The following is a 15,291-nucleotide window of genomic DNA, read 5'->3' on the forward strand; positions in this document are numbered from 1 at the left end:
GCTCCGCTGGGCAGTGCCTGCTGTTGTTGTAAGGAACATCTATGCTCTCAGAGACCTTCAGCTAGGTTACCTTTCCTGTACAGGTACAGGAACAAACAGGCTACAGCTGACCCCAAGTCCATCTAACCCTTTAATGTGGCTTTGGTGAGGGCTGGTACAGGCTGCCTAGAAGAAACACAGATCCCTCCTGAGCAAGTCGGTAGGGAATGACCTCCCTCTCTTTCTCATTCTCGCTGTTAGAGAACCAGCAGAACTTGCATCTCCTCAGAGTGATCATTTTTCATCCCAGGTGATGCAACTACATGGTCACTGTTAACCAGTCCTCTCGTGAATCCCTAGCAAGTTCCCTGTGGTATCTTGAAACAGAGAGTTCCATCCAGATAACTTCCTGCACTGCACAGAAATCCCTGTTTTCAGTGTCCCACCTTCCTATTTTATGGGAAAAGGGCCTTACAACGTCAGACCTTTCTTCAGGATTTCAGATACAACTCTCAGTCCTTTCATTCTACAAAACTCAGTAACAAATATGAATTTATAAAGCAGAACAAAATCAAAAAGCCAACATTACCCGGAAAATCCCTAAGTAACTGCTGACCATAGCTTTACAAAAAAAAAAATCAAACTGAATCTGAGTACTGAAGATAAGCTGCTGCTACCACTGATACGCATCTACAGCACTCATCCCTTGCAGCTCGGCTGACGGATGTAACTTCAGCAGAACATCTAGGGAGGATGAGAGCATCCACGAAAACATTAACAAATAAAATATGCCAGGGAAAAAGAAAACAGTAGTGTAGAACCAAGCCAGATATTGCAGAAGTTGAATACCCAGCTGGGGAGCTGCCCAGCTCAAAACAAGGCAGAAAATAAGTATATTTAATGTAAAAGAATCCCAGCATGAAATAGGCTCTGTGCTTCCCTGGACACAGCTGATTTGCTGTCCAAGCCTGTCGTTTGACAGCCTGTTTCTAGATTCTCTTGCCTCAAAGCCATTAGGGCTCTGTTTACAGCACACTCGTTCAGGAGGCACCGCGAGCATCCTCACATCAGGCTTCCCAGGCGTTCACCAGTGCATCCCGTTCCTTCTGGGATTAGCATCCTTTCAAAGCTGACGTACCACACCGGGCTGTCCTTACGGACACGGGTTACTGTGTCTGCAAAACCCTTAGAAAAAACTTCTATATTTTCAAAACATCACACCAGCATTAACTAATTAATCCTCCCAACACCTGTCCAGAACAGCTCTGGCATTATCTAGAACTCCCTTACAGACATGGAAAAATCAGATAGATAGTGGACCTGTCTCTCCAGAGGCCACACAACAAGCCTGTGACAAAGTCAGGCTTCAGGAGCGCTCCATCGGTTCTGTGTCGCGCGTCTGCATTGAGTCCATCAGACGACATCACCGCCGCAGCACCTCCGGTCCTCCCACCTTCCCAGTGTATGGGGATTTAATAAATCACACGTGGAAGTTCCTACATCTCTCCCGAAAAAGGCACCAGCATCTTTGTGTACATGGAGGTACAAATATGTGACAGGATAAAACCCCACCGGGCAGGAGAAGGGGACCCGTGAGCAGCAGCTCGCTGCTCCGGAGAGCCGTGGGCACAGAGGGGGTACCTCTGGCACGGTGGATGGAGCAGCTGATGTGGCAGAGGGACCGTGAATTAAACCCTCAACAAAAGCTGTAACTATCCCCAGCCCCCGTAGCTGTTAATTCCCTGTTCGTTCGTCATGTGCAAAACCAAGAAAGGAATGAGTAATATTCGCTTTTGTTTTCACGGGCTCATTGCAAGTGACACGATCGTTATTTCACCGGCGGTTCAAAGCAGCATTAGGGTGATTACGTTGGACTTGTACCCATTAAACGGAGGGACGTGAGCTCCTCCGAGCTGCCCAACACCACAGACGCAGTCCTGCAACGCAATCGAAGCGTTCTAGCTGAATTTTAGACATTTTTCTCCTCCTTTGTGCACATCAAAACACTGCATAACTATTTACTTACAGAGTAAAAAGGATTCCTTGCACCTGGAAAGCTACATGCTAATTCCATGCTTTATTCTCTCTCTTCCGTGCAAAAGGCTTTCAAAATCACATTCTCTTGTACGGTGTGTAACATTATTATTCTGTCCTTATTGTCCTAAAAGCAGAAGCTTACAGGCTGGAGTGAAATCTTTTGACTCTGCTGTGCCAGGCAAAAGGTTAGAGAGATAAAGGAGCTCTCAGAGCCATTAAAACCAGTGTGAGGCAGAAACACTGACTCATTTGAAGCAGCATCGTTTCTGTTTCCATCCTCCACCAGGTTATTTCAGCTTTCAGAGGCTGTGCGTGAAAACCACGAGGTTTTGCACCACTGGGCAGGAAATGTCCCTTGACCACTTAAACACAGCGACCGGAGAAGGCACAGTCCTCTCCTGACCATTTGCTCCACGAGCCAGCTGTCCCCGTGCTCTTGCGTTGGCTCTGTGACCTTAACCAAATAATTTGGGTGCACGGGAGGGTGCATCAGGACCCCCTGAGTTGTTACTGCTGTGGCACCTTCTGATGTCCCTATCCCACAGGATCTTCCAGCCTTTTTTGACTACAATACCCTATTTGTAGGGCTGTGGATGTTGCACGGGGAGATAGGATCACGAGAGATGCTGCTGAGAGTCTATTTTTAGATGGAGTCATTTGACGAGCTGTTCAGCACCTTATTTATTGCTGTCTCCAGCTGGGAGCTAAGCAGTGTCCAGGCACCTCTACCACTCAAACCAGAGCTCAGCAGCAGTGACCTCTATTTGGTAACATTTTCTGTACTGACAGAGAGAAAAACAACAGCACATTCTGCTGTCAAGGCTAATAGCTGCTAATTAGGGTGAGTGACATGTGACCCCTTCCATATCCAAAGGTGACAGAAGTCATGGTACAAATGAAAAAAAAAACTTTGAAATTCTGCCTTCACAGTTTTTTCCAGTCTAAAGAGTGACCACTTCAAAGCAATCTCCTATTTTGTTTTTTTCCTGGTTTGTCTGTTTAAGGCTTTACTTGAACTTTACATTTTGTGTGCAGCAAGTAGGAACATCAGTGTTCAGGGTTTCCTTGGTAGGACATGGAGCTTTGAAGGGACACCAGGAGGAGAAGAGGGGACAAACCACAGCTACGGCATGTGAAAGATGGGATACACGTGCAGAGGCTCCCGAATCACCACCGGTGTGCAGAGGCAGCACTGCAGGGCCAGCAGCAGCGAGGGCAGCTCCTGCCCAAGGTCGCACGCCCCGGCGCTCGCCTGGCACCACGCGTCTCGCCAGCAGAGCCAGCAAGCAGAGCATTCAGCAGCCAAAAACTGGCTCCATCTGCTGCCATTTACCTGGATTCCTGGCAAAATAAATAGAAAAGATGTTTATCTCTAGGCATGTTCCACTCCTAACCTGGCTGATGCAGAGCGTTTATCTCTGGACAAGCACGGAGCCACGTGCAGACCGTGTTTACTCCGGATTTCTGTGCAACTGCCTTGTGCAATCAGCATTGGTGCTGCAGCAGTGCCGTGGGGTCACTGCTGGGCGTTGGGGGTATTCGGAGCACGGGGCAGCTCCTGCAGAACCGAGCACCTGTTTAACCCAGCAGGTGAAGAACCAGTAACCAACTGCCACTCTGTAAGTGGGGAACGGAGGTAGAGAAAGCTGAAATGATTTACTAGAGGTCACACTAAAACTCTACTGAATTTGCAGCCTACCATGGTTTTATTACACGCTCAAACGTCTCGTTAGACCCTCTGAATGTTAATCATTACCAACTCTTCTATCTTCTTGCTGCTCTAATGAGATTATTGATGAATTACTTAAAATGCACTTTCTGTAGAAGAAATTTTTTAGGTGACAAGTTGCCTTTTACTAAACAAATTAATGGGAAAGTTGACTTCTCTCATTCCAGTCAGGGGAAAAGAAGTTTTGGGTTTAAAACGCCCAATTAGTACTAACTGAAGTCCAATATTTGCGATTATTTGGCACTGTATCTGTTCTAAATATGCCATGTGGCCATTAGTACCTCGTGGTGTTGCTCAGGACAAAAATAGTCACCCCAGCAGTTAATATTGCAGTAGCTGCACGTGCCAATATAGGAGTAGGACAATTGCAACTTTATAGGTTCGGTCCAAACCCCAACATAGTCAGAGGGAGGCCTCTCGTTAAGGGCAAGGGGGTCTAGACCAAGCTCCAGCTGGTTTTCACTCTGATCAAACAGACAGGATGCTTCCAAACAGCAGTGTCACCCACACTGCAGGCCAGGCCAGCGAAGCCAGAGAACATGGTGCAAGGGCACGACGTGCCACGCAAACCCAGCGGGACGAATCCAGGTGTTCTCTCCACAGATCGCTCTGCAGTAGATCCAGAAGTCAATCCGTATGACAATATTTTGGTCCTGTTCCTGTGCTGCCTGCTCCAGCCAGTGCAAAATTTCGCCTTGCAGCATCTCATAATAGTTTTGCAAATGAAGTTCTACATCTCCCCAGCAAAACCCTCCACGCTCCCAGACAGTTTGATCTCTCCTGATGGCGTTTTAAAGCACCTTCTCTGAAGTCCCAAGTAATGAGGTAACTCTCAGTCTGTGTGTAAGAATAAAACTCTACAAGACAGACTGTGAACCAGACACTTATTATTATACTTCCTACAATCGCACAGAAGGGCTTTCTCTCCCTGCTCCAGGTCACTGAGATCATGTTTGAGGCATATGATTAATTTTCAGCCTGATTGTGTTAAGGGGTGGCAGGAGAAAAGTAAGAAGGATTTTTTTTTTTTTCGAGCAGTATTAAACGAGGCAGACCTCGTCCCTTAGCAAGAGCTTTTAAACTATCTTTGCATAAAGCAGCAGCAGCTAAAAAGTTAATAGACATAAATAGCATTTTATTGATTTGAGGTATTTCGAGAGGTTTTAATGCAGGTGAAGGCAGGAGAAGGATTCTGCTTGGAAAATTAAGCTTTAGCTAGTGAAGCCTGAAGCATTTACACAGAAAAAAAAACCAACAACCAAAAACAAACCAACAAAAAATCCACAGGACCTAAACCGGCATTGTCTTCCATCTGAGTAAAATGGATCATTCCACCTCAATTCTGCTGGTACTATTTAACATAAAAATCACAGTCATTAATGAAGGGTGCTGGGGCAAGCCCAGTGCAGAGGTTTGTCTCAATACTTTTGCAGCTGGTCTCATATTCCTGACAATTCACCCTCTACTGAATCTAGACTTTGAATGAACCCCAAATTTCTGACTGTACAGATGGCAAAGAAACGGCTGGGTTTTGAAACAGAAATGTAAATCATTCCTCATTTGCACCTGGATACAAGGGAATGAAAATATGTGAACCTGCTCACAAGCAGACGTGCAGTTTTAAGTGTGTCAGAGCTCACCTACACGGAGAGGTGGGTACCAAATGACGGAGGGGGGGGAATTCAACGTGCTCAGCAGCTGCTGAACTGGCACATCTGCTCTGCAACAAGAGTGCCTTGCTTTGGCTCAGCCTAATTCACTGCCAAAGCGGGGTGCAATTGTCACCTCCAGGATGACGGCACACACGGAGATCTCGAAGCTTTAGCGTCCGCCTCGGACACGCGCGATGCTCCGGGAACCCGGAAAGCCTTCGGGTGCCGTTGCAGCTGTCTGAAACAGGGCTTTCCCTTTTGTTTTCTCCCCCTCTAGTTACGGTGACATGGTGCCCAAGACGATTGCTGGGAAGATATTTGGCTCCATCTGCTCGCTGAGCGGGGTGCTGGTCATCGCTCTGCCCGTCCCGGTCATTGTCTCCAACTTCAGCCGAATCTACCACCAGAACCAGCGCGCGGACAAGCGGAGGGCGCAGAAGGTGAGCGAGCCGTCCCGCGCGGCGCCACGGGGCACACCGGGCACCCGTGACGACCCGCAGCGTGGCACAGGGCAGCGGGCACGCACCATCCATCCACCCACACGTGCAGGCTCACCTCCACGCACGGTTACAGCCACCTCTGCCCGTCCGGACACAGGTAGCTCGCTGCACGCACCGTGTACCGGTGTGTTTTAAACAGCAGGAGCAATGGGGCTTTTATTGCTCACCTCTGCTACATACCAGTCAGAAAGAAATATATACACATAAACCCTTAAATCATTCACAGGAGCTGTTTGCCTTTCTGGCTGCTCGCTTCCTGTCCTCTCTCTGCCCTGGAGTTTTGAAAACACCCATCCAGAAACATGTACTTACCAGTACACATAACCCCCCCCACTCAAAGGTGCAGACTGTAACACGGACAAAACACTAGAAACACACAAAAGCCCCTGGAAACATCAGGAGATTACTGAATATTCCAAAATCTGCACTGTTTTTACCAGTATAACCTTACTGATTCATGGAGGAAGTACAACAGATTTATTATATCTCTATTTCAGCCTGCTAAATCACACCAAAACCAGAATCAGGTTTTTACAACAACTGCTAACTAAAGGTCTGGGTTTTTTTCTCCCTATGGAATGCTGTCTGCCAGAAATTCAAGGCTCAGGGGACCTGATGGAGAACAGTAGTAGAGAGATGTGCTATTTCTGCTTCAGGCAAGCATCTGGGCCGTGCCTCCTTCTTGCATCTCAGGGAGCTGACAGCAGAGAGCTGAGATGCAAGACCTACAAAACCACAAAATTTGGCAGTCAAAACACATAAGGAGAGCGGCAGAGAGACAGAATCACGCGGGAAGGAGCTGCAGCCTCTGCAAGTCGTTGCTGGGTCTTACACACACCTGCATCAGGTTTGCCACTGCACCTGGGAAACAGAGCTGCGATAATTTTGGGAGGTGTTTTTGAGGGAGAGCTGTTTATCTGATTAGTCATACAACATAGTAAAGACTAAAAAAAAAATAAATCTAAAGATACCATAATGTAAGTCCATCGGTACCACACGCTGTTCAGTCCGCAGCCGGGCAGTGGGAAACCAGAACGGATGGGTACCTTCATGTGACGAATTCCAATGCCCCCTGGAGCGGGTGCCTCGCACGAGGTGGCACCAGGCACGAGGTGTCGGGGTTTAACTCGCACCAGGAACGTGCCAGGCATCAGGGCGCGGGAAGGACCGGGGCACGGGGAGGCTTGATAGGAGGACAGCGTGTGATGGCACGTTTAAATAACGGGAGACTGGGAGAGACCGTGCTTGTGCTACGGACACGGCCCACCGCCACGGCGAGAGGCAGAACCCCCGTTACTGGGCAGCCAAGGTGGCAAATACCTGGGCAAGACAAATAAACGAGATCTGTGCGTGACCACGGTCACAACACGGAGCAGCTCCAGCACCGACCCCAGGGCTGTGCTTGCCAGAGGCTGTCCTTCCCTCCATCCTGAAGGTCCTCGTTGTGGTTCACCCTTTCCTGTCTTTGCTGGGCTGTGACCCGCTTGGTGGCGAGGAACAGTACCCCCCCCTTCGACGCCGGTATGGCTGACTGCAGCTTTTATAAGGTTTGCTGTACTGACACACGCAGTGCATCATTTCCCCCCCCATTTGAATTTCTAATTCCCTTGATACTGGATGAATTTCTGGGCTAAGAAAGTTTTCTCAAGTCAGAAGTGTGAGTAATTTTCACATGATCATCACTGCAGGAATACTAAAGAGAACGAAAGAGGCAGAAGCACATTAATGATGGTCTCTCAGGAGATGGTCAGGACGTACACAGGGAAGTTCAGAACCTGCTTTGATAGCATACTTGTTCCAGCATCATCCTCCAGTGAGCTGAATCCCTTCTTCAGAAACAGGAAAGTTTTAGTAATAGTTAAAACTTCGTCCCCATCTAATTAAGGACACAGAGATAGTGTCAGGGCTTTTTCAAGAAGGTTGGGAAATGCTCTCTGCACTCTCTCAGTCCTTGAAGACGAAGAGCCCACCAGTAGAAGCTCCTTATAAGCAGAGTTTAGAGGACACAGCTTTGAAGAAACAACAGAGGTGTCTCTTCTAAGCTTCTAGTGTGCTAAATAAGTTATTTTTCTCTTTTAATTGAAGAGTAGATTATTTATAGAGTATGTGTTAGTATAAACACTTTAGAAGACATTCTATTTAGTTCAAGAGTCATAACTTTTATAATGTACAAGTAGGTTTCAAGATTAGGCTATAGACCTTATTTATTTATTATCATTTTAATGAACTCCAACTGAAGATTTCCAATGAGAAATAAAGACAAAAGTGTACAAGCATCAAATTGGCTGGGTTTGAAGGGTGTCAGTCCCCAGTGGGGATTTCTGAGGGGCTGCACTCCGGAAAACAGGAAAACGCAGCACAGCCCCGATGTCCCTCTGAGTTATGATGTGCTCAGTCTTAACTTTGTCTCTTAACTGTTGAGGAGGCACTGGTCTAGCAGGGAAAGGTATTTAAAGAGCATGAATAAAATACCAGGAGGTGGCTGGTACTTATTAGCATCTATTCTTCAACTAACTGAGGAGAAACGTTCCTTAAAAAGGAAGAAAAAAAAAAAAAAAACACCACACACACATAAAAAAAAAAAAAAACCACACCAAAACAACCAAAACCAAACTACCAGGGATTTAACCACCTTAAAAATAAATTATTCTTTGCCAAAACTGCACTGCAAGAGAATTAATTACAAGGAGATCTGGCAATCTTAACCTATTATGCTGTGGCATCAGGTTTCGTCCTCTGGCGTGCAGCAAGGACCAGGTCAATCTGAATGGAAGATGAATTGATCATTTCTGACAAGGTTCATTTTGGTAAAATTGTTCTGGTTTTTTTTTCTCAAAGACTTTTTTTTTTCTTTTTGACTAATGTGCTAAGAATAGACCTTCCTGACTTTGAAATGATGCTGTTCTTTAGTTAATGTCACAGCCTTTGGTTTTAAAGAAGAATTTGACACTTAGAAGGCTTGACAATAGAACGACTTTGTAATTCAGATGATGCTGGAGCCTCTCTTGCTGTGTTCAGTTTGCAGCACAGATGCAATGTGAAGAAGAAGGAGACAAGTACCTGCTGCTGGTTGGAGGACTACACCTCCCACTTTTCAACCCTAGAAAGAGAAAGCAGAGGCAGCTACTAACAGCTACTGAAATGCTGCTCCTTTAGCAGCAGGAGAAAAAGCAAAACAAGTTCTTTGTTTAGAAGTTCGAGACTGAGTGAATACAGCCCCAAGCCACGTTTTGGAACGTTGCAGACTTCCAAATATGTAGACTGGTCAAAAATCCTGCAAGAACGATCCTTCTTGAGTAAACTCTAGCTGCTGATGGGCAAATTTATTCCCATGTCTTTATGTGGAGAACCAATAATAAAATCAAAGGCCCTGATTTGCACGAACAATAGCAAAAAAAGGAAGAAAGAAGAAGAAAATACTAGTCCACTCAGTGAAAATACTGCTAGAAAGGTGTTTTTCAAAGTGTTATGGGAGCCTTTGTTGGTCCTTAATCTCCCAGGTCCAATGACACTTGTCTTTGTCCAGCTTTAAAATAACCAACTGGTGGGCCAACGACTGACAAATAGCAATGTGCACTAGTGCCTTTTCGGTAGGAAAAAAATGGTAAGATGGAAAAAAATCCTGCAACAAGGGCAAGAGAGCATTACAGGTTAAGCCTATGTGGTTGTAAGCACCAGCTCCCTGCACACATACGTGCAGATGAAGATGCTGAAGTCCTCAAAAGCACACTTAAAGCAGTTTTGAACAGCCTCAGAAGGCGCGTGGAAGTAGGGTGGCAGCTGAAATGTTTGGAAATACCAACGGTCTAAAGCAAATTGGTCTCTAGACCAGCTCCTTAGGGCTGAGCTGCAGCCAGCTGAGTTGTTCTGGAGCTTCTCAGTTTGGGGGAAAACAAATGTTCAAAGAGGGGCCTCTTGCACAGTGAAGGATCCCTCCTCATGTTTGCACAACAGAGGAGGGAGAAACGTAGACACTCTGATCCTCTTCCAAGTGCATTTATCATAGAATAGAATCATAGAATGGTTACAGTTGGAAGGGACCTCAAAGATCATCTAGTTCCAACCCCCCTGCCATGGGCAGGGACACCCTCCACTACACCAGGTTGCCCAAAGCCTCACCCAGCCTGGCCTTGAACACTGCCAGGGATGGGGCATCTACAACATCATTTAATGGTTCCATTTGCTAAATGAGCAAAGACACTGTGATGGCTGTAATCTCCGAGGGATTAGCGTGGGTTTGGTGGTGCATTTCACAGGGGCTAAACTGAAACTGTTCAGCGAATATAAAACTTCAGGAATCCCAGTGCTTGGTTTCAGCTCTGCAGTAAATACGCTTTTGAGGACTACGGCTTCTTAGTCTGTTCGATTCATTTCATCTATTATCTGGTGGCCTTTGACTCTATGAGAACAAGCAAAAGCCTTGAAATAGACTTCTCATTTCATCCTCTTGCTGTGAGTTTCCAGGAAAGCACCAAACACTCAGCTTTACGCAAGGAAAGGACCTCCCAGGACAACATCATTTTGCAGGGCTGCTCTTACATGGAACTGTAATACACCATGAAAACTCCAGCACACCTACCAAAGAGTAGATGGTATAAATCAGGTGAAGCAGAGAAGTGGACACTTTGCCTGGTGAATGAATTAAAGCATTCAATCACAGAGCCAGTACCCGCAGAAGGAAGGAGTGAAGGGGCAAGGGAGAAGCTGTATCTTTTCCGATGGAAGAAAGTTACCCCTAACAGGGAGAGCTACTCATGAGATGGTGGCCCGCAGGCAGCTATGACTCTGCAGGCTGATGAAGAGGTAACTATGGAAATGAGTAAAAGGGGCTTAAGCCAAAAGCAAGAGTAAGGACACAAACATCTTCCTGACTGTTCCGTAAGAGGCACGTGAGAAACAGCCTGTTCCAGACCCGGCCGTCGCTCCCAGCGGCACGGAGGAGAACAGGGCTGCAGCCAGCAGAGCGGATGGAGAGAGAAGACGATGATGAAGAGAATGCTTAATACCAGATTGATGTCATTAGTGTACCCATGAGAAAGACGGCCCACACACCTCCCAGTAACGAGGCCATTAGAATAATTGATTTGCTCCAGAGCAGGGGAGTCAGCTTGGAGATGGTGTTTTTCAGCTGACACCCTAAATTTTGGAGGTGGGTTAGTGAACTTCAGCGCGTGGCACAGAACGGCCAGAAAAAGCGAGTCGAGGAAAGCTGTGAGCTGTCTCAGGAGAGCTCAGCCACAGAACGTGACTCAGTTCCCAGCAGGGGATGGGGTTGGGAACTTCAGGAGAGAGAGAAACAATAAGGTTAAAACTGGAGCTGGCTGACATTTCAAAAACATGGGGTTTTTTTCAGCCACAATGAATCTGTGTGAAATATGGTTTTGTTGTTGATATTTAGCAGTGTTTGATAGGGGGGGAAGAAACACTTTAATTTTTTTTTTTTTAAAAGATCTTTCATTTTTGCTGGGGTAGGTACCTCTCTCTCTTCCTGTTTTCTGTTTGGTGTTTGTCACACCCCCTCATACAGTTCAGGGAGAAAGAAACCAAGCAAATAAACCAACCAGGAATCCTTCCTCTTTTCTTTCATATCATCCAGGAAAGAAAGATGTCATTTTCCACCAAGTTCAAATTCCCTGGGTCCCAAATTGTATAAGACAATTGGATATCTTCTCTGAAAGGGAGGATTGAAATCAGGGAGCTAGAGCTCATAGGCTCAGCCTCCAAAGCCAGCCCGTACATCTAAATATTAAGCCCGTTGTAGACAGTGGCCCAATGCCCAGACAAAATAATTTCCACACGTACCCAGAAGCCACTCTCCATTTGCTTCATGCCTTGAGGCCCTTTCATGCCCTGTCTCAGTCATAACCAGATAACAGCCTGCAACACAGAAGAACCCAACTCATCCATCCTCGGGGGCTCTCCTTAGTCATCTTGGCAAGAGGGTGTCCCCTTTCCTACTGCTGGAAGCCCAGGTGGTGCGTGGCTGCCTCTGTCCAGATGGTTCCATTATGTCACAGAGTTGGCAGGATTGGTAACGGCCGGTGTTGCCCGCTCCATCCCAGATGTCTGCATAAGTGCAAGCTGAAATCGCCTCGTCAAGGAGACCTGCATGCAAAACGTCCAGCCAAAAAACGCTGGGAAGCCCTATCCTATGTTGGAACCTGTTCTAGTGATCAGGTTCTTGGCTGTTGCCTTTATCAACTACTTGATAAAGTTCTGCTCAAGCAACACAGAACGGAGCGGGCTGGGTGCAGTTCAGCTCCCACGCAGCTCCCAGCCTCCGTCCGGAGCACAGCTCAGACACCCCTGTGCCAACGGCAACGCGTGGTTGTGTCTAGATTAATGGATATGGATATATCCACTGGGTCAGGAAAAAGGGTAACTAAAAGTAGGTGTCAACGGCAGTAAAGCTTATTGCAGTTACTAATTTGCACCACGACAGCGATCAGCAGATAAAGAACAACATTTGCCGCTGGCACACGCAGTGCTGCGATGCCAACACAGGTCTCTGAGTGCCCTGCTCACGCGTCAGAGGGATGGGAACACTCTGCAGACCACCGGCACGTCTCTCGAGGGCCACTGCGGAACCTCCCCGCTCCCACACTGCCAGATGTCTCACCCAGCCCGACGTGAGATGTCCTACAGTCTCATCGCTCCGCGCCTCCCACTCCACCCAGCAGCTGTGGTCCACAAAGCCTGACTCAGAGCAAGGCTGGGCTGCTTGGAAACCCCATCACACAGGAACTGCTGCTAACTTCGGCGTCACACCAGGCTCTCCACCAGCACGCGGCCCCCTCTGGGCAGGAGCAGGAGCCTGCTGTCCTCTCCTCTCCCACCACAGCCAGTCTCACTGATTTGACAAACTGATCCTGCAGCAGCATCACCCTTCCCTTCCTCCCACTCTGTGACTCGGGGTTTTTGACACATAAAACTGGGATAAATCCACTTCTTTTCCTGGCTCGGTGGATTCTTGCAGAGTTAGTTCAGGCACAGGTACCAGGTTATCAAGTGAAGCCATCTTATGGGAAATAATATTCATACCCGGGATTTGAAATTGCTCTGAGCGCTTAGGGCTCACGAGCAGGCAAGGGAATTGAGAGCGTGCATGGAACTTATGGATAATTTTAAAAAAAAAAAATTTATTTGAGGAAATAACAGTCTGCCTGCGAGTACCGTGCAGGAAGCAGCAGCATTGCAATCCAGCAGCCAGACTGCTCCGTAGGAAACAGTTCCTCATCCCTCCTTTGCCCAGGCAGAGCAGAACTCCGCTGTTTGCCACGCAGACCGCTGCCCGACGGCAATTCCGGCCACCTGCTCCCCACGTGAGCGTGGCCGTTTAGACCCAACTCGGCATCAACTCGGCACAAACACAATAACAAGGAGCGATTCCACACATTGGCCATGGGCTTGGCATCCAGGTGCCCACGTACGAAGCATCGGCTCTGCTAGCGATGGAGCCGGGACAATTCGGAGCTATTCTAGCGATGCCGGAATGCACGGATGATGCTGGAATGCACAGGGGAGGGCCAGAGCAGCACGTAGCCATGACGACTCGGCAGCTTTCTGCTGCCAAGCCAGGAGGCTCCGGTGCCCGGGACAGCCAGGCAGGCTTCTCCCTGCAGCTGCCAGACCAGGGCACGCGGCCAACGCGTTGTGGCTGTCGGCGTAAGGACGCGAGCCGAGACGTGCGTTCTCCTAAGAGCCTTCGCTCAGCAAATAGGGGGTGGGTTTGTGACAGATGTTTTCCCCACAAGCCCAATGCAAGAGGTTTGACCCCAGGGAGCCCAGGAGCAGGTTCAGGGAGAAAGCTCATTGCATCGCACAGCAACTTTGTTGGCATCCCATGACTTCTGAGCAATTTTTGTTGGCCAGCGAGCCACGCTTCTCTCAAAGCGTGCTGAAAGCTCGTAGCGCAGAGAAGTGGGATGGAGCACGGCTCCTGGTCCTGCCCCAGCCCGAGCAACAGCGGTGCCCACACTCGTGCTGAACCCCACGCACTCCCCTCGCTGCCAGGGGGTACCCACCCATCAGAGATGATGTGCTCCCATGGCCCGTGAACAGGCAACAAGGTGGAACACGGCTCCACGTCATCTCTTCCCCTTGGGCTTCATCCCACAGGGCAGAATGAGAGGCAGAAGTTTTACAAGTTTGTATGAAACTCAAGAAAACACAATCGAAGATTCTGTAGTTCCCGTTCCCCCTGGTTTTCACTGTCTCGCTGGGGAAGGTGTGAGCAGCACTACATGAAGCTGCTGCCCTCGTCTGCTGTAGCTAACCACAGGCCTCCACACCATTAATTAGTGTTCATATACGAGGTCTTGTAAGTTGGCATGTGACAGTAGATCAAATTCTGCTAATTTCTCCATCCCCTGAATACTTTATAGCTATTAATTAGGGGTGTGAGCTGTGTGAGAGATGTTAGAAAAGTGAGATCTGGAAGCACAGACAGATAATCACAGGCAGACAGATGCTCATCACACTTTGCTTTCAGTGAAACCCAGGACCTCATTTCATAACAACAGAGAACAGCAGCCTCTCTATTAATGATGCAGAAAAACACGACATTCTCTTCTTGAGAAGATGTTTATTAATAACTATGTTTCTAGACAAATTCTGACACCTTAACTTACACCCCATAATACTTCACTTCTAACTCAAACTATGCCAGATTCCCACTACAATTGGTACGGCACCTCTTTGACTGTGCATCCCTGGAGTGATTTTGACCCAAGCTCTAAAATCTGTGACAGCACTAAGAACACAAAAAAGCATATGTAGGAATTTCTTTTATTATTATTCCAAGAGGCAAACCTAAGAAGTGACCAGAGCTCCCTTTGTCAGCCAGCTGGACTAGTGGCATGGGAACCTCAGCATGGAGGAAGCTTTGAATTTCAGCCAAGATGCAGAAATATGTTATACACAGTTACTATCAAGGAAAAACTGTCCATAAGGTCAGTTCTTATAGAGATGAAGGTCTGACTGCAACCCTTACTGGGTGGATGGATAGATGGGTAACTGAAAAAAGGTATTAAAAATAAGTAGGGCATCTACAGAGGATAAAAATACAAATGGCCTCCACAAAAGCTTACTACTTAAATGTAAAGCAAAGGACTGAAGTGAGAATTAGCTCTACAGAAAGTGAAGCTTATTCTGCTCTTTCCTGTAGAATGCAGCAAACACCAGAAAGGGAATGGTCCGTGTAGAAGGAAAACATCGATACAATGGCAACCGAGTAAAATTGGCAACAAACACACACGGGCTGGAAATCAAAAGAAATTTTCTAAATAGAAGAACGAAGTTCTAAAATAAATGCCCAGTAGGAGTAAGAGCGTCACTAAGATTAAGCCAGAGCTTGTGAAGCTCAGGACAAAGATGTCCAAAAGGAAATTTGCAA

The 15,291-nt window shown here is 47.4% G+C and overlaps 1 protein-coding gene across 1 annotated transcript in view; it reads left to right on the top strand.

The window, feature by feature from the left end:
• The window catches only part of KCND3 (potassium voltage-gated channel subfamily D member 3), a 109,304-nt gene that overhangs the window by 76,506 nt on the left and 17,507 nt on the right, over window positions 1–15,291 (top strand). Inside the window, 1 exon segment of the mRNA XM_086627326.1 lies at window positions 5,675–5,837. Coding sequence (XP_086483452.1) covers window positions 5,675–5,837 — 163 coding nt within the window.

Source organism: Tauraco erythrolophus, chromosome 27 (assembly GCF_009769465.1).
Source record: "Tauraco erythrolophus isolate bTauEry1 chromosome 27, bTauEry1.pri, whole genome shotgun sequence".
In the NCBI taxonomy this organism is placed as follows: Eukaryota; Metazoa; Chordata; class Aves; order Musophagiformes; family Musophagidae; genus Tauraco; species Tauraco erythrolophus.